This window comes from Callospermophilus lateralis, chromosome 3 (assembly GCF_048772815.1).
Source record: "Callospermophilus lateralis isolate mCalLat2 chromosome 3, mCalLat2.hap1, whole genome shotgun sequence".
Lineage (NCBI taxonomy): Eukaryota > Metazoa > Chordata > Mammalia > Rodentia > Sciuridae > Callospermophilus > Callospermophilus lateralis.
The window spans coordinates 129,300,486-129,326,199 of NC_135307.1; the positions used below are offsets into that span (position 1 = coordinate 129,300,486).

At 43.2% G+C, this 25,714-nt stretch overlaps 1 protein-coding gene across 1 annotated transcript in view; it reads left to right on the forward strand.

Annotated features, from left to right (window-relative positions):
• Positions 1–1,858: 1,858 nt before the first annotated feature.
• Cemip (cell migration inducing hyaluronidase 1) overlaps positions 1,859–25,714 on the forward strand; it is a 74,300-nt gene continuing 50,444 nt past the window's right edge. The window contains exons 1-11 of the mRNA XM_076849420.2: positions 1,859–1,920; positions 2,076–2,197; positions 4,079–4,228; positions 4,702–4,840; positions 5,731–5,967; positions 9,730–9,909; positions 12,751–12,821; positions 13,475–13,570; positions 14,438–14,559; positions 18,961–19,093; positions 19,886–20,077. Of these exons, the coding sequence (XP_076705535.2) occupies positions 1,859–1,920; positions 2,076–2,197; positions 4,079–4,228; positions 4,702–4,840; positions 5,731–5,967; positions 9,730–9,909; positions 12,751–12,821; positions 13,475–13,570; positions 14,438–14,559; positions 18,961–19,093; positions 19,886–20,077 (1,504 nt within the window). The remainder of the gene's footprint in view (positions 1,921–2,075; positions 2,198–4,078; positions 4,229–4,701; positions 4,841–5,730; positions 5,968–9,729; positions 9,910–12,750; positions 12,822–13,474; positions 13,571–14,437; positions 14,560–18,960; positions 19,094–19,885; positions 20,078–25,714) is intronic.

The following is a 25,714-nucleotide window of genomic DNA, read 5'->3' on the forward strand; positions in this document are numbered from 1 at the left end:
CTGTGGCTCAGAAGCTGGCCCAGAGATGGGGTAGAAGGGCTCTCTCACTAGTGTTAGAAAAAGGAACTTTGAGCCCTTTTTTTCCCTCCAAGTAGAATTATTCATCCAGAAAGTGAGTTTGATTTCATCTTTGAAATGACCTATGACACAATCAGAAGATATTAGACCTTTAACGTCATCAGATTTCCCAGTCTGTGCATGGGAGTCTGCGGCCCCGAGAAAGTGTGTTGATGAGGGTTGCTGGCAAGTCCAGGCTGGAGGCATGCCCCCATTCAAGCTGCCCCCACCCAGATTCCTCCACCAAGTGAAGAAGTGGGCCTGTGGCCCAGAAGTCTGGGCTCCCTTGGGGGAGGACTGTGTGGTGTGAAGCTCTTTGACAGCCAACCACAAACTACCCTTGGTTTTTCTAGACTGAGATCTGACAGTAGAGCTCTGGCTTTAGCCTGAGGACCATGAAACACTCCTGTCCTTGGTGTCCTCTCCTTTCTTTTGCTAACAGTATAAAAGCAAGCACTGTCCTTTGGGGGCCATGGGAAAGGCGCCATTCCCAGAGGCTGCGATGCGAGACCTCTGTGATCTGGCTGAAACACAGAATAGGCCCTGTTGTTCTCTATAGATGGGGCCTGAGTCAGGCAGGGTACCCATTAAGGGGATACCGCAGCATTGATTCTGAGAGTATTGCTTCTCCCTCTCCTGACCTCCCCAGGCACACCTGTGTGGGAGGGACCAGGCAGAGGGCCCAGTGTGCTCATTTCAGAGTCTTGCCTGTCCCAACTCACTGAGCTCACACAAAGGCCTTCACTTTGAACTGGAAGGTCAGGGGCAATCAGATTTGTGGCTCAATGGGTTTGAAGGGAGGAGACTGTGTTGAGTGAGATAGATTTCTCAGTGTGGGAGAATGAACATCTGTTTCTGGGCCCAACTGTAGTCATACTCAGTAAAGGAATTGAGGAGGTGGCATAGAAGCCAGAGCTGGCCATTCCCAAAGCAAAAAATATGTAAATTTTTCTGAGGGACATCACACTCTGAAAGGGAAGTTGTATATCTTTTTATTTTTTAAACTCCTGTTTTGAGATTTACCTAGGTTCACTTAGTGTATATGAGTAGAAGGAAAAAATAACAATGTCTTTTATACAACGAAATCTTAATCAAATAGAAGTTTAATTCTCTCTCAGCATAAAAGTAAATCCATCACTGAGGGCTATTTTTGTTTGACACAGGGACAGGGCCTAGGTTTTTTTCTATTCACTTGGTGTTTTCATATATGACTTCTATTATGTGGCCCAGTAGAGCTGCAAAAGATACAGCCATCATATCTATATTCTAGCTAACAAGAAAGAGGAAGGAAGCGAAACAGTCGTCTTGATCTTATGTTAAGTATATTTGCTAAAATCTACAGTACTTCTGCTGTATTGGCAGAACTTAATTCCAAGACCACAACTAATGCAGGAGAGACTAAGGGAATGCAATCTTTATTCTAGGTGGACATGTGCCTAGACAAAAATCAGGGATTTTGTAACTGAGGAAGGTAACCTGCAGGTATCTGTATGTAGATTTCCAATATTATCTTGCAAGACTAGCTTTAGAAGCATAGACTGATAATGGAAAGGTTAGAAATCAGCTAGTCTGCATCCTCATTTTTGCAGATGAGAAATCCAAGACCCAGAGAAGTTAAATAAATCACCAAGATCACACAAAAAGTTGGTGGCATGAAATTTTCAGCTCATGTTCACTGGGAGTGTTTTTGTTCTCTGTTTCTTAAGAAAAAAGCTTCATTTTACAAGGGAGGGAGCTTGAGTGCCAAGTATAAAATTTCATCCATCACTCAGCCCCTGAGCTACAGGACACAGGTAGGACCATGGCAGGGTTTGCATGCCCCAATCTGCTCAGCTCTGAGTCCTGGTATCCGAAAAGCTGCTGGTGAGGACTCTGACAGCCAGAGTGTGCCCATCCTAGCATTACCCTGTCCCAGTCTTTATGTGTGCATGTGGCTTTATCTGTCTCTGTGTCTGCTCTGCCTATTGTTTCCAAATTGCCTAAGTCCCACAACAGACTTCTGTGTGTTTCCATTTCAGGGAACACCCTGCTGGGATGGGAGCTGCCAGAAGACTGGATTCCTTCAAGACCTTGAACTTCAGGGCCACCCTGACTGTCAGCTGGCTCTTCCTGGTTCGCTTCCCTGGGGTCACATCCATAGGTAAGCTACTGAAGCACCTGGGCCTTCACATTTTAGCATGGACGTGGAAGTCAGTTCACCTCCTTTTAGGGGAGGAGTGGGAGAAGGGATTGTAGGGGTGGGGTCAGGGTGGCTGGGCTCTGGCCCATCCTATTAAACTCCTTGATCCCAGGCAAGTCTCATCTTGGGCTTTCATCATCCACAAAATGATGGGGTTGGTCAAGAATCAGGGGTTGCAAACTCAGTGTCTGCAGAAGCCAGACATCTGACATAAAGGAATGAAGCTGGCTGGGTCAGGACTGTGGTCACCTGAGTGGGTGGAGACTCCTCTAAGACACCCTCTCTTCAGTTCTGCCAATTGCTACCACATGGGAAGGCAGATTACTTGTTGCAGGATATTCTGAATTTCCATGAGAAATCAGAATCATTAATTCAAATTTTAAAAATCACTGTAGGGGCCAAGAAAAAGATCACATATCTGAGATGCAGTTCTCTACCTCTGTCTGGGCCACCTGAACTCAGTGTCCCCTTCCTGTTTGTGTCATAGGATGTGGTATATTAGAGTGTTTTTCAGCTCTGATGCTCTGAGCAAGGACCACATTTATTTTTCTAGCTCAATATCTTCAATTTTTTTTCTAAGTGGTTTTGAGTTAAAATCCAGAAATGTAGGTTAAGTTCGCTTGGGCTATAGGAAATAGAAATTGAATAAAGCAAATGTAAGGCTGAAGACGTGAGAGATAGAGGACAATTTTAAAATTTCAAATAGGAGTTTAGAGCACAGGTGGTGCATACCTGTAATCCCAGCATCTCAGGAGGCTGAGGCTGGAGAATCTCAAGTTCCAGGACAGCCTGGGTAACAGTAAAACCCTGTCTCAAAATTTAAAAAAGGACTGGGGATGTAGTTTAGTGCTACAGCATCCTGAGTTTAGTATGCAGTGCTACCAAAAAAAAAAAAAAAAAAAAAAAGTACATCTGGACAGTAAAAGAAGAAGCAGGATTGTGGAATATGTGGACCGCACTGCATGCACACAAATAAACAGGTGTTTCTCTTCCATGGTAGTCTTGTCAATAGTCCACCTGGCCTTCCATAAACTGTCTTCTTTGGTTCCTAAAGTGATAGCTCTGATGGGAAGAAATAAGACTGTCACTGGACAGTGTGAGAACCACCCTGATTTTGTAACATCATGTTCCAAAGTCAGCATCTTTTATAGCAAATTTCATAGACATCAATCTCAGAGGTCCTGTAAGGGATGTTTCAATTACAAGACATGACAGGGAAACCTAAAGCCCAACATCTCCACCAGGCATCAAAATAAAATATTTACAGTTCCTTCTAGTTTAAAGGCCATTTACCAAACAGGGGCCACTTTTGTTGAAGAAGTGTTGCTTGGTAACATGGTTTATGGAGTACCATCTTTCTCATGTTTCCAGGGGAACAGAGCTAGAAAATTAACAAAAGGTCAAATTCTCATGCAATAAATAAATAAATAAATAAAAGGTGGGGGTGGGGAGGGAAAGAGTTTTGTTAACTCTTTAAACCCTGCTTTCCAGAGGACAGAATGTCTGGAATTTAAGAAATCTGAATAAATTATTCTGCAACTTTAGATCTTGGAATGTCCTGGGTAGCCATCTGGTCTACCCTTCATCATGAAGGGGGAACCTAAACCCAGAAAAACTAAGTGACTTGGTTACTCAAAGATGATGAACTAATGAAAGACATGGAACCAAACTTCAGGGTTTCTGTCTCCTAGATCAGGGCATCTCTCTGATCTCTGAGATCTTGCTTTTAGCTCTAATGAAGAGGAGACAAGACCATGAAGATGCACAAGCCACTTATGGCCTGTGTTAATCCTTGCTTGGTGATGCTGGTGCATGGGAACAGTGATATCTTTTTCTCTTTAGCAGTACCAGCAGAGTGCCCTGACAAGAACCCTGAGCTGCAGCCCTGGAACCCTGGCCATGACCAGGACCACCACGTACACATTGGCCAGGGCAGGATGCTGCTGCTCACTTCTTCTGCTACATTCCACTCCATTGACATTTCAGAGGGAGGTAAGTCAGGCTCTCCTCTCCATAACCCCTGAGACTTTGCAGGTTGTGAAGACTGTAGATGGACAGAACAGTGTTACATGCTTTGGGTTTATGTTGGAGCATCTAGGTTTATTTTGTTGTTTGTTTTTTCTGATCACCATTAACTCTGAACACTTAAGAAGGGCTTGTTAAAGGACCAATCTTAGTAAAAGGGGAATATGTGGAAGGACTTCCTTATTGGTGCTCTGAATTATACTCATTTTAACTGGTCATTGAATGCAGAGCATGCAGTGATACAGTAAATAATGGGAAGGCATTATTTACACACTGCAAAGCAGTGTAAAATTACTTGCAAGGCAGCTAACACAGGAGTGTTTGGAAAATGTACCTCTTGACTGCCTAAATTAGATGGGGGACTTAGGGATTCTGCCCTTGGCTCTACTGTGACCTTACTCTTTAACACTGGTGTCCTTACCCTGTTCCTACCTCTTTAGGCAAACTAGTCATTAAAGACCATGATGAACCCATTGTTTTGCGCACCCGACACATCCTGATTGACAATGGAGGAGAACTGCATGTTGGGAGTGCCCTCTGCCCTTTTCAAGGCAATTTCAGCATCGTGTTATATGGAAGGTGGGAAGATCCATCTCAGGGGTCAAATGTTATTCTTGTATCTGATGGGAGGGAGACTTTCTAAAGGAGACAGGGAGGCAAGAGAATGAGACAAGAAATGTTCTGTCTTGCCAGATCCTAACTGTGAGCAAAATAGACATGTGTGAACTGGAAAAGCCCATGTGGCATTTTACTTATCATGGCCTGAAGGCTGTCCTTGTGTCACAGAAGTCCCACCAGCCTTTCAACTGCCTTCCAACCTTGTCACGGTTTAGGGAAGCTCTTACAACTTATTTAATAAGTTATGATGGACAAGATAGAGGGAAATATCATGTGATGTTTGCCCCTGATTGTGCCCTCTCTTTAAGCAATTGAGAGTTCTTAGTGATAACTGGGAATATGCCAGGGTATGCAGTCCAGGCCCAGGTGGTCTATATAGATTAAAATATGAAACACTTAGAACTAAAAAGAAGTGGCAAAATGTAAACTTATAAGCATTTCTGTTGGCCTTTTGGGCTTCCTATTTGTCTGGCTTTGAAAGTCAGGTTGCATCCCGGCATGATGGTACACTCCTGTAATCCCAGTGACCAGGGAGGCTGAAGAAGAAGAATTGAAAGTTCAAGGCCAGTCTGGGCAACTTAGTGAGATCCTGCCTCAAATTAAATAAATAAATAGAACTGGGGATGTAGCTCAGTGGTAGAGCACCCCCGGGTTCATTCCCCAGTTCAAAAGAAATTAAAGGAGAAGAAGGTCAGGTTGCTACAGCTGTATTACTAACCCCATGAGATCATTAAAAACATGGCTTGCTCTATGGTGCCATATTGTGATCCTGGAAGCAGTGGTGGTCCTCTGTGGGTTCAGCATCTAGTAAAGATATGAGTCTGCAACTCTGGAAAGCTTTTCTCCTGTAGGGCTGATGAAGGTGTTCAGCCAGACCCTTACTATGGCCTGAAGTACCTTGGAGTCGGTAAAGGAGGCACCCTTGAGTTGCATGGACAGAAAAAACTCTCCTGGACATTTCTGAACAAGACGCTTCACCCGGGTGGCATGGAAGAGGGAGGCTATTTTTTTGAAAGGAGCTGGGGCCACCGTGGAGTTATTGTTCATGTCATCGACCCCAAATCAGGCACTGTTGTCCATTCTGACAGGTAAGATTGGCCTTCACTTAACACTTAACACTAAACACTTAACACATGTATTCAGCACACGTGTGTTGAGCATGTGCCCCTGGCCATTTGCTGCTCTGGCAGTGGATGTATAGCAGTCAAAGAACAGAGACAAAGAAATCTGCTCTCAAGAGTTATGTCAGTCAGGCACGATGGCACACACCTATAATCCCAGTGGCTCGGGAGGCTGAGATAGGAGAACCACAAGTTCAAAGCCAGCCTTAGCAACTTATCGAGACCCTGTCTCTAAATAAAAAATAAAAAGGGCTGGGGATGTGGCTCAGTGGTTAAGTGCCCCTGGGTTCAATTCCTGGTACAAAAAAAAAAAAAGAGTATGTCCTTCCCAGGCATTTGTTTAATGTAGCTGAGTTTAATAGGAACAAGTTTAATAGGAACACCACACACACACACACACACACACACACACACACACTAGTGCCTGAAACTCTAGTTTCAGATTGTGTTAATTGACAATGGGAGAAAAATGTCATAGGGAAATAGTAAAGAGTTACTGGGGAAGGATACTTGGGTAGGGTGGTCAGAGAGAGCCAGTATAAGGAAACAGCAGTTGAGTTGGGAGCTGCAGAGGGAGGATGCATGGGGAAAGTGGTGAAGACAGAGAGCACCAAGTACAAAGGGCCAGAGGTGCAAAAGGCATGATGACTTCAGAAGCCAGAAAGCCAACCAGAGGGGTGACGTGCAGTGAGAGAAGGAAGAATTGCAAGCAGTACCAGAGGTTTGGATGGGAAGGGGCAGGCATGGGACCTTGCAGGCCACAGTGATGGGGTGGGTTTTATTCTCAGTGGGATACAAAACCACTGAAGCCTTTAAGAAGGAAAGGATCATGTTTAAAAGAATGTTCTGGTGACTATGCAGAAAATGGATTGATGGTGGAGAGCAAAAATAAACACAGAGGTGGTTAGGAAGCTTCTATAGTGGTCTAGGCCAGACATGAAGGACTCTGGTAGAAGCAACAGAGATGGGGTGGATGAACTGGAGAGGGATTTAGAAGGCAGAATGGCAGTCTCTGGCCCCCTCCCCTCACTCTCTTTCCAGCTCTAGGGTAAGCTAGCCTGTTCTCAGCCTCCCTGGGATTCTCATGATGGCCCTGCAGAGGCTTCGCCTGGCACTCAGAGGGAAGGACACAGCTGAGGTGGACAAGCAGAGTTGTCCTTGGTGCTGCTAGGGGAGACTTAGGGCTCATCAGGAACAGGACTGTGAGTGGCAGTGAAGGCAGCAGGGACCAGCTGTGGGACAGCAGCAGGTCTGGCAGGAACCATAGTGCTCACTGGTACACATAGGATAACTGGAACTCATCCCCTGGTGAATATTAGTGACCATGTAATCATTGGACTTGCTCTGTGAAAAATGCTGTGTTCAGCACTTCACTGCTCTATATACTTTAATCTTTATAGAAATTCCGTGATGACCTGTGCACAGTGGTGCACATGTGTATTCCCAGCAACTCAGGAGGCTGCAGCAGGAAGATTGCAAGTTCAAAACCAGCCTCAGCAACTTAGCAAGGCTGTGACTCAAAATAAAAAATAAAAAAGACTGGGGATGTGGCTTAACTAGGCATAGTGGTTAAGCCACTCCCTCCCCCCCAAAAAAATTCTGAGATGGGTTCTGTTATTACCCACATTATGCAGATGAGATGATGAGACTCTGGTGAGGCTCAGTTTGCTCAGAGTCACAGGTTGGCGAAGATTGGAGCTGGGATTCAAACTCTTAACCACTCACTGAGTTATCTCCATGGCTCCCTGGGGACAGTCATCTGCCTTTGCCCTGGCTGAGCAGCCTGCAGGTGAACCTGGGATACTCACAATCGACACAAAGTACTTCTAAGGGCTTCCGTTTTCATCAGAAGACAATCTCTTTAAGTGGAGTATCACTACAGGAAGCACTCTAACTTTCAATTAAATTCATTATTGTACTGTATAATGAGAACTTATCTGAAGAGCTTCTATGGAGGTTACAAAGAGAAGAATGCCTGCCTGCCCCAAATCTCCTGTGCTTGAAGTGTGTTGGAGACCTCACGGATCTGATAGCTGAATGTATGAGTACACACACACACACACACACACACACACACACACAAATGGAGGCCAAAGTCACCTGAAAAGGCTACTTCAAGGAGCAGGAACCTACGGTGGTTTCTGAAAGGTAGTAAGAATTTGATTAGGTATAAAACAGACAGAACTAAGTGAGTGAAGACAGGAGAGGGTGTGTGGTCCTGGTCTCTGCAAAGGGCTCTCCCTGTAGCAGATGACCCCGAGGGAAGGGCAGTAGGGACTAGAGGACGAGGCAGAGTTGAGCCAGGTTATGCAAAATAGCTGAAGGTAAGTTTGGTGACTCAGGACCACCTCTTTCGCTACCATTTGCACCACCACTGCTTTACTTTTTCTAAGTCTCCTTGGCTATTCACATTGGCTTATTTTTTCTTGATTCATTTTAGAGCTATTTTGTTTTTAAGTTCCAAGACAAATTCCTTCCATCGTAATTGCACAAAATCTTCATACTTATATAAGTTGAGATTGTTACTAAATTGTATTTCCTTTGTAAATTCTTTTCACCAGTGGTGTATATTTTTTTAAAAAATCTGTATTTCATGGATACTTCATGTGTATGGCAACAGATTGTCTTCATTAACTTTGAGATGACTGACTCTTAGCGGGGGTTGGTGGTATGAGCCTATTGTTCCAGATACTCAGGTGGCTGAAGTGAGGATTGCTTGAGTCCATGAGTTCAAGACCAACCAGGGCAACATAGCAAGATCATCATACCATCTCAACAAAACAATGTAGTTAGTGATGATCAGTTGTATAATACTGTACCTATAGTCAATGATACTGTATTGTACACTTAAAACCTTGTTAAAAGGATAATTTCATGGCAAGGGTTTTACCACAATGAAGTAAAATAATTTTTTTAGAAAGGATACAGGAAAAAGGAGAATGAAACAATATCTGAAACAGTTAAAGATTATATCACTGTTATTTTCTATTGTCAAAACCAAAGATGGCCCCTTTATGATTCTAGCATGTGTTAAGCTTCTGTAGGTGCAGGATTTGGGGTAGTCATTTGCAAGAATTTTGGAGGAGTTGTTTCAGTCTGGATCAGAGAGAGAAATCCCTGATGCTTGTGGAGTCTGAGCTATCTCCTAACACTAGGCTCTGCAAGAGGCATGAACTGCTCCCTCTGTCATGAAAGGGGAACATTAAAGATCTGGACCCTAAGTGTATGACCTTCTGAAAGTCCCAGGGCTCGAGGTCTACACTACTATAGACATTTCTTTGATATTTTATCCAATGAATGATAATGTGATTAGAATCATGTGATTCTTGGATATCACGTTATGGTATGCAAAAGAACTAAATTTACCTGAACTTTATTTTTGCAGTACTGAAGATTGGACCCAGGGACGCTCTATCACTGATATACATCCCCAGCCCTTTTAAAAATTTTTTGTACTCTGGAACAGGGTCTTGCTAAATTGCTTAGGGCCTCACTAAATTGCTGAGGCTGGCTTTGAACTTGTGATCCTCCTGCCTCAGCCTCCAGAGTTACTGGGGTTACAGGAATGCACCACCATGCCCAGCTTTACTTGCTCTTTAAAGAAAAAGGCTTCATTGTTTACAAATCCCAACCTGTGGGATCTTTGGATGGCATATGAAATGCTGTATAGGTCTCTCTTCTTTTGATTGCTGTGACAACTATTCAAATTCTTTCTCTCGTCTTTTATAGATTTGATACCTACAGATCCAAGAAAGAGAGTGAACGTCTGGTCCAGTATTTGAATGCAGTGCCCGATGGCAGGATCCTTTCTGTTGCAGTGAATGATGAAGGGTCTCGAAACCTGGATGACATGGCCCGGAAGGCGATGACCAAACTGGGCAGCAAACATTTCCTACACCTGGGATTCAGGTACTTCCCATCACTTCCACCTCCTCCAAACACCAGAACACTGAAGCACCCCCATCCCACCAAGAATTAACCTTTCCTTTCTTGTGCTCTCAGGGATACACCACCCAAATAATGACCTTGGAGGATTCAGGGACATTGTCCATCTGCACTGGACATATTCAGGGATTGTTCTTAAGGGGAACCTGGTTTTTCTTACAAGCATAGTCCACTGTAAAAATACAAAAGTCTTTGATTTTCATAGAACTCATTCATTCAGTTACAAAATATTAGAATGTCTACTGAGCATAAGAGCCATGCCTTGGTGGTGCAGTTGACTTTCATTTTCCCTTTCTTTAGCAAAAGATTCATATTTTACCTTGGGGATTGGCAGACAGTTTTTAGAGATTATGCAAAGTATCTCTGCCCAGCCAAACACCCAAGGAAAGGGGTTATCTGTCCCAAGGTTATTTGGAGACCGCAGTGCTCCACCCTCTAGCTCCTCAGAACTAGGGTGAAATCAGGGGTGGGCCAGAATCTTTTCTTCTCAGAGCTCAGCAATTTTTCTAGCTGGACAGAGATTCCCTGGGCAAGGGAGGGGTGCTCCAGGTTCCAGGGTGCATTGTCTAACAGCCCTGGGCTGCTCCTTCTGGAAGGGAAACTCAAGCAGGAAACTCATGTAGCCAAAGATGACAGTGATTCTTGGCGCTGTGAGACTCCTTTGTTAGCAAACACTACACGCATTTCCATTCCATTATTTTATAAACCAAGAGGACAATTTATTAATTTATAGTAGGAAATAGAACCCAAAATGACTGGTTACTCAGCATAAGATTCTAATGGCTCAGGGCCCAAGGTCTGGCATTGAGTGGCCTGGATTGAAGTCTGGGTTGCACCTCCTACGAGGTGTGACTACAGGCAAGTGACTCATTCATCTTTTCTTTGCATGGTTCCTCTGTAAAATGGGATACCTCAGGAATTCTCAGAAGACTTGCTGGGAGAAGTATATGTGATAATATTAACAAAATATTTGCCTGGTATAGAATAAGCACTTGATAAATGTAAGCTACTATTCTGATCTTAGAAACAGGAACCATGGGAAGGATGAGCCCTGCCATGTTTTATCATGTCCAGTCACATGGGCAAAGGAGACAGGAAAGCAGGAATTACATATATACCCCTCATTTATATGAACACATACTTTTAGTGATAAGATCAAAGCATTTAAAATCAGTAGAAGCACTGAGATTTGGACCCTTCCTTTGCTCGCTAATTTAGGAAATGGTTATTGAACAGAAACTGGTGGGAGGCAGTAGGTTAGACCAGATGTGCTAAGCTCTGAAGAGAAGGCAGAGGTGAATGGGAAATGGTGATAGGGCTTGAGAGAACAAGAGGATGGAGAAGTTAGTTCAGTGCAGATTTACAGGTAAGAGGAGGCCAAGCAGGTGCCCCACAGGCAAACTAGCAGCCAGAGAGGCTCTTCCAAAGAAGTGGAGGAGTCCAGGCCACTGCACTGTATGTGAGCTAGTGAGGGCTGAGGAAAAAAGGTAGTTGAAGGCACGGAAGGATCTTTGGTTGTGTGATAAGGAGCTTGGTTTTTGTCCCAAATGCAGTGGGAGCCATTGAAAGATTGAAGCAAAAGGGTGGATGTAGTTGAACCCTCGACCTCAATTAAATAACATTGAATAATGACTTACTTTCCAAGATAAGCAATCCAAACACAAATAACAAAAGCTATTCAACGCCTAAATCTATTGCTATGTCATAGTAAGGAAGAGGCTACTGTAGGAGGAGAAATTTCTTTCCTCTTACCTTTCTAAAATCTTGGTGGAGCCCCTGAAAAAGACTGGTTAACAAGAGAACAGTATACAAATGTCTTTCATATAATAAATTTTACATTTCCTTCTAAAGGAAATGAAGACCAGAAGAAACAGTTCAACTGGAGTGTTTTTATACTAGGTTTGATGAAGAGTCCAGGAAACTGAGATAAGACAAAGGTTATCAGCTCAGAGTAGAGAACCAAGGGAAAGCTGAGCAAGGTCTTTCTATTAGGATTCTTCTTGGCGTTCCTCTGCTTTATAGATGAGGATGCTCCTTTCTTCAGGCATAGGGAGGGCACCTCTCACACAGGGGTTTGTCACCTGCTATAGGAGGGAAGGGCAGGAAAAGTCAGGGAGTCATTCCTGCCATTTCTCAATTTCTTCACCTTAATGTTGAACATGCCAAGGCGCCATATTTGGGGGTAACTTGTCCTAAAAAGTCTTCCAAACCCCATCACTACATTAGGCATGATGGTGAACACAAAAATGGGTAAGAAAATCTCCCTGCTTCTACAGTGCTTGTTTTTGTGGAAGAGAGAGAGCATACAATCATAAACCTTCTTTTTCTCCTTTCCCTTCCCATTACAAGTAAGAGACATTTGGTCCCTCTCCAAGTCCCAAAATGTGTGGCCAGGGTGGTCAGTCACATTAGCCTGTGGCATTTTCCTCGAGCTCAATTCTTAGGGGAGATGAACATGAGAGAAATGGCCTTCCTCTCTTGGATCACGCTTCCTAAGCGAACCACAGCACTTGCTTCAGGATGTAATTGAGCTTGGCGGGTGGGACGGTTGGTCTGTTGGCCTGTTTGTTGATTTGTGATTCATACCCATCTACTGCCAGCAGGGAGTTGAAGAGACTCACAACAAGCAGACACTGGCCTAGCCAGGCATCGAGGAAGTTCAGGCAATTGCTTATAAAGAAAGACTCCTGTTTTCCTGGAGGAGGGAAGCCCTCAGCAACAGGGAGGGAGGCTCTGCCACTTGAGGCTGTTTCTGTTCTGCTCCCAATTCTGGAGAAGTTTATTTTCTGTGTGTTTTTGTTTCAGACACCCTTGGAGTTTCCTCACTGTGAAAGGAAATCCCTCTTCTTCAGTTGAAGACCATATTGAATATCATGGTAATAAATGGTTGGCGAGAGGACTAGTACCCTCTAGTGTCTCTCTGACCAAGAGGCTTTGGTTCTTTCTGAAGGACTCACTTCCCTCAGAGCATGGCTGACTATCTGCCAACACCTTGTTGAGTGTCCAGCCACTTAACTGACCGTGTTACATGGAAGTGATAAAGGCCTGTGTTGATTGAAGTTCAACCATAATGTTTTTATTTTCTAAGATGTCATCATTGGCTTATGATAGAACATAGACATGGTGTAGAAAACAAAAGAACTGGGATGGACCCAACAGGGGTAATATTTTGAGCTAAAAAGACCTGTGGGTGGTCTCCATCACAAATGCCTGTCTCTCTGCCCGGTGAAGGTTGTGGGAGATGCTATGGTTCTAACCCCTGGGGCAGTGCAGGGAGCTCAGATCAGGAAAATAATGGGGCTTCAAAATATGAATTTGTGGAAATGCTACAATTGAATTTTCAAAACTGAAACAAAAGAATGAATAATGATCTGCTTTCCAAGTGAAAGAAATGGCCTGATTAAGGGAAAAAATTTTTTTTCTTAAATTGTTCAAGATTTATGGAATAGAGGTTTTCTCTGCCATAGAGCTCCAACCTTCTGAATCCAGGCATCTGTCTGGTTGCTAAAGCATCTGATCTCTCTGACAGGACACCGTGGCTCTGCTGCTGCCCGGGTTTTCAAACTGTTCAAGTCGGAACATGGGGAATATTTCAATGTTTCTTCATCCAGTGAGTGGGTTCAAGGTGAGAAGTTTGAGACAGCCTGGTAAAGCTTAACACTGGATCAATGGCCAGGAGTCGTTGTGTGTAGAACAAGGTATTTTCTCTTAGGAAGTCCGTAGGAACACATGGTAGAGTCAACTAAAAATTTGTAACTTAATGGTCAATCACCCAAAAGAATGTTTTCCCACTGGTTAAGATTTGTATTCCATCTCAACAGGGGTTCATTTTGTTTAGTTTGTTTCGTGGAATATTTTTCATATGTCAGGGGAATGGTGTTGACTAGGAATTATGAGTAGAACCTAAAAATGAACTTGGCTTTCAAATAGTTCATACAGCTGGGTATAGTGGTTCATGCTTATAATACCAGCAGTGGCTCAAGAGGCTGTCAGGAGGATTATAGGTTCAAAGCCAGCCTCAGCAACTTGGTGAGACTTAGTTAGACCCTGTCTCAAAATAAAAAAATAAAAAGGAGTGGTGATATGGTTAATCACCCTTGGGTTCATCCCCTTATACCAAACAAAAACAAAAACAAAAAACCCTAAGTGGCCCATATACAGGGGCTACAGAAAGTAGCAGTCCTGGTGGATGCTCGGATGATGGGTTTACAGATGGATTTTATTTCTCCCTTTATGTTTATTTGCTTTTGCAGTAACAAGAAATATGTATTACCTTTATAAAAAAGAAAGTCAGTAAGCGGTGTTTTTAATTAAAAGATGAGAGAGTCAGGAGAGTTGGCAAATGGTTTAGGAGCCCCCTTCCCCCAGTCTAGCTCAACCATGGACAGATGGCCCTCAATTCCTATTGTGCCAGGAGTGCTTAGGACCACACTGAATGTGACTGGCCTCATGAACAACTTTCTGACTGATCCTGTCTTCACTTTTTGCCTAGATGTGGAGTGGACTGAGTGGTTTGACCATGATAAAGTATCTCAGACTAAAGGTGGAGAGAAAATTTCAGACCTCCGTGTTGCTTACCCTGGAAAAATCTGCAACCGTCCCATTGATATACAGGTACAAAACTCCTAATAATCAAGGAAGGCTTTATTTTTAAGAAGTCTCTATAGATCATAAACTTGGGGCAGTGTGACTTTCATGGTCCTATGAGGTAGGTAAGCCAGAGAGTATTATTTCTACCTTAAATATTGAAAACAAGGCTCATTACCTGTCCAAAAGCTAGTACTACCAGTCTCCCAAGTCCTGCTTCTGAGTCTCTTCCCCTCCTTAACTCTTTTTTAACTGTGTGAAATGCCTTTCAAGGCATGGGCTTCGGTACCCAGTTCACTTCTTTACTAGTTTCCTTTGGGCCCTTGACTGCATGGAATGCTGCTAGGATTTGGGGTGCAAGCTGAGCTCAGCCCAGAGAATAAATATACCCACAGCCACAGCCATATTCTCTATTGAGTTAAATGAAAGCCAACATCCAAAGAATGAGCAGGGTTCGCTTAGGATCTTCCCTTGGAGTTTATTCTATCTAAAGGAGATCTTGACCTTTCCTGTTGGCTCCATCAATATATTGTTAAGTCAATTCACAGGGCTTTCAGTTCACTAGCTAGACAAGTGGGACATTGGGCTCTATGGATATCAGGAGAGGCAGGAAACATAGACAAAGTAAATGGGGTTCATTAGAGGCCACTTAAATGTTCAATATAAATTAATTAGAAGTCATTTGAGAAAGGCTACCAACCATTTTATCCTCTTTCAAGTCAATAAAAATACAGTAGGCCTTTTAAATCTATGGGTTCCAAATATATTAATTCAACCCACTACAGACACACACACAAAAAATTGTGTCTGTATTAAACATGTAGAGGGCTTTCTTTCTTGTCATTATTTATTAAATGATGGAATATAACAACTATTTACATAGCATTTACATGACATTAGGCATTAAAAGTAATCTTGAGATGATTTAAAGTCTATGGGAAGATATACATAGGTTAAGTTCAAACACTATATCATTTATATAAGATAGCTAAGTATGGGCAAGTTTTTGTATCCACTAAGATTTGGCACCAGTTCCCTCTAGATACCTGGGACAGCTGAAAGTGACCAATATTTGTACAACACTTTCTCCCAGATCATTCAACCAGGTCTTCTCACTGTGCTTCCCCACTCCCCATGTGTGTCTGGGCATAACTTTGGCTCTCTGCCTTGCACTGGAGGAGGGACCACTTATCCAGGGGAGACACTCTGTTCTGACTTAGCAAAGGCCGGGGAAACCTTTCTAATTATTTGGCTGAGGTGCCTCCCTTCCCATGGCTCCAATGTTATTGAGAAGGATTTACTCAGATTAGGTTGAAAGTTACAGACTCTTCTTGAGTCCAACAGAATTAAAAAGCTCCCAATTCCCCTAAAGCACATACCTCCCAGATTTAATTGTAATTTTCTTTTGCATCCTTGAACATTCCAGCTTTAATTCTGAAATAGCCATAATCTTATCTCTTGGGTTCACTTGACCACAGGAAGTTTATTCCTTACCAGCCTCCCCTCTCCAAATAGTTCTGGAAATCCTCAAAGAATGCTTCTCGGTCTACAAATCCCTCCTGATGTTGGCTCTGCCAGCCGTCTGGCTACAGACCTTGTTGATTGAAAAACTATTTCTCTGTGCCAGGAAAATAGCTCTCCCAAAACATTTCCCATTTTGCCATCTACTCTGTTCCCAGCATGATATAGGCCCTTCCTTCAGTGTCCCAAAGCACAGTTAAATCTAGGCTAAAACCTCACTGGGCAGTCCCTTCCACGGGGTCCCACCTTACAGTATATCAACACCTTGTGCAGCCATAGCACAGAGCCCAGCCTCCTTCAACAAAAGGGGATACTTGACAATGAATCCAAGTTTATGTTATCAACAGCTTGAAGTCCAGAGAAGAACAAAAAACCCAATGACAGTTGTCTCCCTCACCAAGAGGCTTGGTCACCCTTCCTACAATGGGCATTTTTTAAAACATTTTGTTAAGTGTTGTAGCACCCAGTATTCCAAAACTCCCAATTCCAGAATAGGATCTTGTTTTTTTCCTTGGCAAAACCAAGGCCAGTTGAGTTGTTCAATTAAAAACCTAAGAGTCACATATCTCCAAAGGTGAACCTCTTGAGTGCTTATTCTGCAATTGCATGACCCTAAGAGTGAGTGTCACCTTAAACTTTGTGCCAGGTGACTTGCTCACAGTCCTAGCCATACATATCAGTGTAGTTATTTAATTTAGTGCCTCAGTTTCCTCACATGCAGTAGTGAGGATAATCATTCCCTCATGGAATTGCTTTGTGAATTTAATGCAACAATAAATGAAGTACCTGAATCATTGTAAGTGTCCTGTGCATACATTTAATATTATTTTAATTGTTAATTATAATAATTATTACTCAAGAGCATAAATAACAATGAAATTATATCTACTAAACCCAGCCATGGTGGCACACACTTATAATCCCATTGACTCAGGAGGCTAAGGAAGGAGAATCACAAGTTCAAGGCCCTTTGAAAGTTGGGCAATTTTGCAAGACCCTGTCTCAAAATAAAAAGTTAAAGGAAATGGGGATACAATTCAGTGGTTGAGCACCCTTGGGTTCAATTGCCAGTAGCCCCACCCCCAAAACAAATTTATCCAGAGCAAAGATTCTTTTTACTAAATGGTGATAGATTCCATCTTATTCTTATCTGATACTAAGGTCATTTCTTAGGTTAAAAAAAGGAAAAACAAAAACAAAACCCTAGCAGAATTGAGTAAATGTTCTCTTGAAATTATCGTTGGACTTTGTGCCTTGAAAAAATGACCAGTTGTATTGCATGATGTTCTCAAGCCCAGTCCTTAATATTATGGGGTCATCTGAAGGAGGCTCAGAAAACTGCTCAGGTCAGAGGAGTTGGGTTTGACAGATGATCTTGAGTTCTGAATCTGCTGAGTTTAGTCGTTTCCTCTAGAAGAACCAGTTTATACCCCTGTCTCTCTGGCTGCCACAGAGACCACCCAGATGATGGGGATGTTGGGGATGATTACAATGAGAGTGTGACTTATAGTCAAGGGCTGAATTTTAGCTGTGAATTTTAATTGTGCACATCTATGTAACTCTACATTCCAAGCCAAGGACAACAGATCTCTTAGGTTCAAAACGTTTCCTGAAAAGTTTTTTAGTTTTTGAGGTTGACTTTATTTTCGCTCCCTATTTCCCCATCCCTGGTCCTTTTGGTTTCTGGGCCAGAGACTCTGACAGCTGCAGCCCTTGCCTTAAATTGCGTGTCTCTGAATGACAGTCACAGTCTTAATGCAGACACACCCTAGCTTTGGGATGAGCCCCAGCTGACAGGGATTGTGCCCTACTCTGAACCCACTCTTTAAATTCTCCACCAGGCCTGTAGCTTCTCGTGTGTCAGTCTCACCCACTGCAACTCCACTCTTGCTGGGCCCTGAGCTGGATTCTGGGGGCAGGGAAATGGGCAAAGATCAGCTCCTTGCTTCCCAGACCCTGAGGCAGTGGGAGGAAGAGGAGTAGGAGTAGGAGGAGTAGGAGTAGGAGTAGGAGGAGCTTAAAAGCCTCATTTGTTTGGCTCTGTCACTTGCTGGCTTTGTAATCCTGGACAGGTTACTCAGTTTCTATGCATGTCATTTTCCTTATCTGTAAAATGAACAATAACCTTATGGTTTTGCTGTGAGGTAAAATGAGTTATACGTGAATACTTAGCTCCTTATCTGCTAGAGTGGTTCTCAAACTTCATTGCCTATTGATCTGGGAAGCTTTTAAAAGCCCGTATGCCTGATGATTGTGTCTGATGCATTGAGGATAGAGCCTGCATGTAAGGATTTTTAAGACTTTCCACTACCATATGCCAGGTGCAGTGGCATATACCTTTAATCCCAGGGATTCGGGAGGCTAAGGCAGGAGTATCACAAGTTTGAGGCCAACCTGGGCAACTTAAAAAAAACCCTGTCTCAAAATAAAAAATAAAAAGGACTGGGGATGTAGCTCAGTGGTATAGTCCCCCTGGGTTCAATTCCCCATGTGATAGGGCATACCGTGTGGGCACCAGTGGATTGAACCCAGTGAGTACTCAGGAAATAAAAATCCACGCCTTACATAGTGGTGCTGCTGATTGTATGTGTTGTAAGAAGAAGCTGACCCAGGTCCTGAGAGCCTGCTTATTGTAGCTGCTCTATAAAATGTTCACCAATAATGAGCAATTAACTAAGTCACTACTTTGGGTTTCTAGTACTGTAGGACCCTAGGCATTTATCCATTCAGAGACATCATGGTGTCTTAAAACTCATGTGGATAATTGTCAGGATAATAATCTCGGGCCACTGTAAATTGTTTTGCAGCAGGGACAATTTTAGACTTGCAAGTATATGCTGAGAACATCATCACTCTTCTTTACAAAAAAAAAATGACTTTGCTCTGTAATTTCCCTGCCATTCCCAGGCCACTACAATGGATGGAGTTAACCTCAGCATTGAGGTTGTCTACAAAAAAGGCCAGGATTATAGGTTTGCTTGTTACGATCAGGGCCGAGCCTGCCAGAGCTACCGTGTGCGGTTCCTCTGTGGGAAGCCTGGTAAGTAGCTCCCTATTTCCTTTTTCGGGAACAGAAATGCAACCCAGCCTTGTTCCTTGAGCCAGCAGTTCTGCATGGTGAATTTAGATGCCTAGATCAGCTGCCTCTGGGTGTCACAGTGACACAGTGCTCTTGTTATACACCTGATGCAGAGTGCTTTTATGACCCAGGAGAAATGAGAGGGTCCTCAGAGTTGGCAGCAGACAGCAGAGCCTCACCCTACCCATAACCCTTTCTGCATGAGCCTGGTCCACAAAGGTACAGGGTGCAAATGGACGAAGCAAATTCCCTGCAGCCCTCCCCTGAAGAGATGTGTAGCTCGTTGCCTCTTTGGGTGCCATTATTTCAAGCCCAGTTCCCAAGGTACTTGTTAGAAGTGATTGGCAATGGCCAGTTTGTCCTGGGAGGTGCTTGGTCTTCTGCAGAAGGTAGTAATTAAGGATATGACTTCTGTAGGGGAGAGACAGCTACTGTAAACAATAGTTGAGAGGAGCTATATTTGTTTCACATCTTGAGCAAAGTGGGTGTGGTGAGGTGGCCACATTTAACTCCAGCTAAGAAGTTAGTGGAAAATTCCCCTGCCCAGAGCTAATGAATGGTTCTTTTCTGGTCGAGGTTTTATTGACTTCAAAAACCTGTACCAAAACTGGGATGGAGTCAGCCTGGTGATTTGGGTTTTGGATAGGCAAACCTGGCATTTACTTATATAGGGAGGGTAAGGGAACAGATGGACAGCCAAAAGTTTGCTGAGAGCAAAGGGTTGTAGCTCATCTTTCCTGTTTTGGGTTACAGTGAGGCCCAAACTCACAGTCACCATCGACACCAATGTGAACAGCACCATCCTGAACTTGGAGGACGATGTGCGGTCATGGAAACCTGGAGACACCCTGGTTGTTGCCAGTACTGATTACTCCATGTACCAGGCAGAAGAGTTCCAGGTGCTTCCCTGCAAAACCTGTACCGCCAACCAGGTCAAAGTGGCAGGTAGGCTTTCATGTACCCTTCCTAGGCTTAAGCCTGAACATTGTCAGGATTAAAGTCAATAGATATCACAACAAATCTATATTGGTCAGTTATAACCATAATAATGCTTCACAACAACAACAACAAAATCTTAGAATCTCATTATAAGCATTTATTTCTTATTCATGCATCTGTAGTTAGTCCAGGTATGTTAGTCAGCTTTCTGTTACCACAAAAAACCTGAAATATGGACTGAGGATATAGCTCAATTGGTAGAGAGCTTCCTCACATGCACAAAGCCCTGAGTTCAATCCCTAGCACCACAAAAGAAAAAGTAAAAAAAAAAATACCTGAAATAAACCAACTTATAGACAGGGTAATTCTATTTGGCTTATAGGTTTTTTTTATTATTTTTTCTTTGTAGACATACATGGCAGTAGAGTATATTTTGACATATTATACATACATGGAATATAACTTATTCTAATTAGGATCCCATTCTTGTGGTTGTACATGATGCAGAGTTACACTGGTCGAGTATTCGTATATGAACGTAGGAAAGTTATGTCCAATTCATTCTACTGTCTTTCGTATTCCCATCCTCTTCCTTTCCTTCATTCCCCTTTGTTTAATCCAGTGAAATTCTTCTTCTCTCCTCCACCCTTATTTTGTGTTAGCATCCACATATCAGAGAGAACATTCAGCCTTTGGTTTTTCAGGATTAGCTTATTACACTAAGTACAATAGTCACCAGTTCCATCTAGTTACCAGCAAATGCCACAATTTCATTCTTCTTTGTGGCCAAGTAATATTCCATTGTGTATATATGCCACATTTTCTTTATCCATTCATCTGTTGGTTCCATAGCTTAGATATTGCTAAGTTTTGGTGCTTTCAGTCCATGGTTGGTTGGCCCCATTGCTTTTAGGCCTGTGGTGAGGGAGCACATCTTGGCAGGAGCACATGATTCAGGAAGTGCCTTACCTCATTGCAGCCAGGAAGCAGAGAGAGAGGAAGGCTGAGACCCCTTAGAGAGGTGATCAGAAACACAGGACTAGGCTCAGAATTGAAGCATTCTCCCAGTGCAGTCCCCTGGTCAAAGCAAATCACATGGTCAAATTCATCACACATGAGCTGGAGAAAGCTTTCTCCCATTGAGGTTGAAGTGGGAAGGGGTGAATATCTGTTAGAAAATAATTGAAACTACCATAAAATTACAAATCTCTTCTTTCTACAACTTTTGGGGTTTTCCTTTTTCTTTTCCCAAATCCTTAGTCAGAATCCCTACAATTTATGTTGTGTGAGGTTACTGGAATTACAGATTATTAGAGATAAAAAGAGACTTCAAATGTAATCTTGGTCAGTTATTCTTAGTTGGGGGAGTTTTTATCTATTAGGGTTCTTTGGCTGTAGGCAACTTGATTATGTGAAACAAAAAGGAAGTTGACTGAAGTCCTATTTGGCTTAGAGAACTAAACTAGAAGCTAAACAGCTGTGCTAAAAAAAAAAAAAAAAAAAAAAAAGACAAAGAATCAGGAGCTTGGGTAGAAGGAGCCAGAGAGAAGCATCTCCAGAGCACCACTGTCTTGAGGAACTTGCTTAGTCCCTGGGATGCTGTGCTCAACAGTCACCTTCCAGGAAGAGTGTCTGACCAGTTGGTGGCTGGTGTGCTCATCCTGTGACTAAGAGAGGCAGGAATCTTTACTGACAGTCCTTTTCAGATGGCACCAAGTTGAGGTGGGTCATTCCCTAAAGGAAAAGTAGGATGTACTACCAGAAGAAAGGAAAATTGATACTGGGCATTAAAAATATCACATGATACAGAAACATAGCATGGGGGCAGAGAAAGTATTTGAATTTGAAATAGGAGGAAGACTATGGATCAAGAAGGCATATCTACTATATTCAAAATATATGTTATTTTGGAAATAAGCCTACAGAAACTAAATTCAACATAGTCTTTTTGACTGGTTGAAATGTGCTTGAGACAGAATTTGAGGGAACATATTTTTTAAAAGGTGAGAAAGAGTGATAGATTTTTTATTTTATTTTATTCTTGGCTGAAATGGACCTGGGTATCATGTGTCTGAGACCCTCCACAAACACCATGGCTGTGATCCCAGGGCACAAATCCTAGAATCTGCTGAAGTGAGGTTGTAATCATTTTGGGGGAGACAGTAACTTGGCAAGTATGACCAGAGAGGGGAAGAAGGCAGCCACTAGTGGGTGGAGGCTGAGCTAACTACACATTTGTTCTTGGACAAGATGAGAATCTGCTTTCTAAATATTTGAATCCTATATTCTTCGAGAAAAGCTTTGGAATATCTTATCATAAGCACAAGTCTAAATGAACCTGACAACCAGGAAGAAAAAAAGAGTGAAAGACACATGTCTAAGTAATAAAAGACTGGTGGAAGGAGAACAAATTCAGCAAAAGTGGGGAAAACTGAAATTAGCAGAAGATACTGTTTTAAGCTATAAAATTGACCTCTGACTTTCCTAGTATCCAAAGTAGAGAAACTTTACAAGTTACTAAACTATTATTATCTAATAAAAGGAAAAGGACCTGAAGCCAAGCACAGTGGTATAGGCCTATAATCCCAGCGGCTCAGGATACTGAGGCAGGAAGATTGTGAGTTCAAAGTCAGCCTCCGCAAAAAATGAGGTACTAAGCAACTCAGTGAGACCCTGTCTCTAAATAAAAATACAAAATAGGGCTGGGGATGTAGCTCAGAGGTCGAGTGCCCCTGAATTCAATCCCTAGTACCTCCCAGCCAAAGGAAAGAAGGAAGGAAAGGAGAGAGGGAGGGAGGGATGGAGGGATGGAGGGAAGGAGGAAGGAAGAAGGAAGGAGAAAACTAAGCCACCTTTCTCTTAGCTCTGAGCTCCTGAGGAATTTGCCCCAGGGGTTGTCCCATGATTGATACTGTACAGTGAACAAAAGTTCCAGAAGCAGTTTATGCAGAGATGCTCTCTGTGTGGCTATTTATTGATGGGGACATGATGTTGGTCACATTGTGTGAAAACATTTTTGTTTGTTTTTGCTTTAACTGCAGACTATCATAATGAGCACAGACTTTGGAACTAGGTATCCATGATTAGAATTTCAGGAATGCCAATTATTAGCCATGTGACATCAGTTTGCTCATCTGTAAAATGGAGATAATGATCATAATTACTTCATGGGATTATTGTGAAGATTTAAGTTTATATACCTGAGGCACTTAAATGAGTCTGGCACACAGTAGTGGCCAATAAGTACTACCTGCAGTTATTATTAATATTAGGTGCAATCTTTTGACAACTAAGCTTAGAGATGGGAAGAAAAGAAGGGGCATTGCTGGCAGGCTATTGGTTGAACTTTGTGTATTTTGCATTTTATTACTTGGGGACATGCAGGTAGAGGATGTGTAGAGAGAGGAAAGTAAACTTAGGCAGCTTTGTGTCACCTGACAGAAACAATGTAGAGGAGGAAAGGTTTATTTTGGCTCATGATTTCAGAGATTCATTCTATGGTCAACCAGGTCCAAGGCAGAAACCTCATGATGCACAAGGGCATGGTGGAGGAAAGCTGCTATGCTTATGGCAACTGAGAAGCAGAGAGTAGGGGGCTAAACCCTTCCAGGGTACACCCTCAGTGACCTACTTCCTCTAACTAGGTCCCACTACCTAGTGATCCATTCAAATGGGTTAATAACCACTGATGAGGTCAGAGTCCTCCTGATCCAATCATTACCTAAAAGGCCCACCTCTGAACTTTGCTGCATTGGGGACCAGGCCTTCAACACATGAGCTTTTGTGGGGATGACATTCCAGACATAAGCCATAACAGGAATCAAACTATTTCTATCATTATCATTAACCAACATTTAAGGGATATCACAGGCCTGCAGTCACTTTCCTGCTTGTTGTGATGCCAATTGATATGGATGCCAATTTTGTGATTCTGTCTGCCATACTCTTCCTCTGCCCCCAGGTTGAGCAGGTGTCCTAGCTCTTCCTCCACAGGGACACACAGGAAGGGGAAAGAGCACTTCATCTTTTACTCAACAAGCAGTTGAAGAGCTTCTATTATGTATCACACTCTCAAATGCCATTGTGAGCAAGATGAACATGTTCTTGGCCCTGGGGAAGTTGCAGAACAGCAGGGAGAATAGACATCCATCAAAGAAGCATTCCAATAAAAAGAAACTACCTGCTACAAAAGTAGAAGATGGGAGATACTGTGAGTATAGGAGAGAGGAATTTGGCAAAGTCAAAGCATGCATGGAAGCTTTCCCATAGGAATTCAATTGAACTAGGGCTGGAGGAAGAGTAGAAGGTATCTAGGAAAGAGTCCAGACAAAAGAAACACAGTGTGAGACTTTTGCTGGGGAGTGGAGAGCATTCCACTATAAGGAGGACTAAGAGCAGCCAGAGTAAAGAGCATGAGAGCTCACAGGGCTGCAGAGCGAGGAGAGATCACAGGAAGTCATGGAAGGCCAGAAGCCCATTAGATGTCCACTAGCAAGGAAGGCCTTCCCATGTCCACATCTACAGGAAGGCACTCAGGGAAGCAAGTTTTTAGTGACTGATAGACCCTAGGGTCTTCACCAATGACTTTGTGTCACCTGGGGACAATGCTTTGTGGACAGGCTTCTGGGATGTCAGATGTCCTCCTGACTCAACAGGAGTGGTATTCAGACCTTTGAGTTGATATCATTGCTCATGACTCTGGACAGCAACTGTGGCTATCCAGGAGGGTGGAAAGCCTGACTTTGAGCCCTGGCCAGCATGGAGGTGGATGGAAAAGTGGTCCTGGGAGAAGTGCTCTAGGTATGTTCAGACACTCCCTGATTTGTAGCTGTGTTGGGCACCCTGACAGCTGGAGGGGAGATCTCACTCTTAGCAGCTGTGGGTACCAAAGCTAACCCTGATATTGAAGGATCTATGAGACGATGGAGCACGTCTAGCTCACCCTACAGAGAGGTCTGGTTATTGATGCTGAGTGGTGCTCCTCTTGACAATGTTTGACCAGCAGGACTAGCTGCCCTTTGAGGCCCCTTAAGGTTAGATTGAAAGTGATCGGGGCTACTCCAGGCCCTGACTATCAAGGAAGAAGGACAAGTGGAAAAATGTTGGACTCCCTTCAGGATCCTCTAGACCCCTCTTATAGCAGTACCTGTATCAGCCCCACACCCAGCCTACCTCTTGCTCCCTCAAAAGGGCAGACCATCCACTTTTCTCAGAAGCTTTGGGGTGTCCATGGAAGAACTGGTGAGTAGTGTCACAAAAGCCCCAGGTAGCAGTGTGTCTGCATCTGATGTCCTGGGCAGGCTCATGTTCCTCCTTTTCAGCTCTAAGCCCATTCTCTGGCTCTCGATCCCCCCTTTGCTGGAGCAAGGACTCCACCTGCTTCTGTGTTTTCCAGACCTGTGCCCCCACCACAAGGCTTAGGTTCCACCTTTCCAGGCCATAGAGAGGGATACATCCTTCCTGGATCTTCCTTTCTCAGTCTCCAAATTCCAGTAAACAGCCCTTTAATTCATTTTAAGAGTTTTCTGATGGGAAACAGATGGGGGTAACAAAGTCATAAAAATGTGTGAATCTTCTAAAAATATATTTCAAACCTTTGCTAACCACAGTGTGATTCCCAACACCTCGATGTGGCTGTGGCAG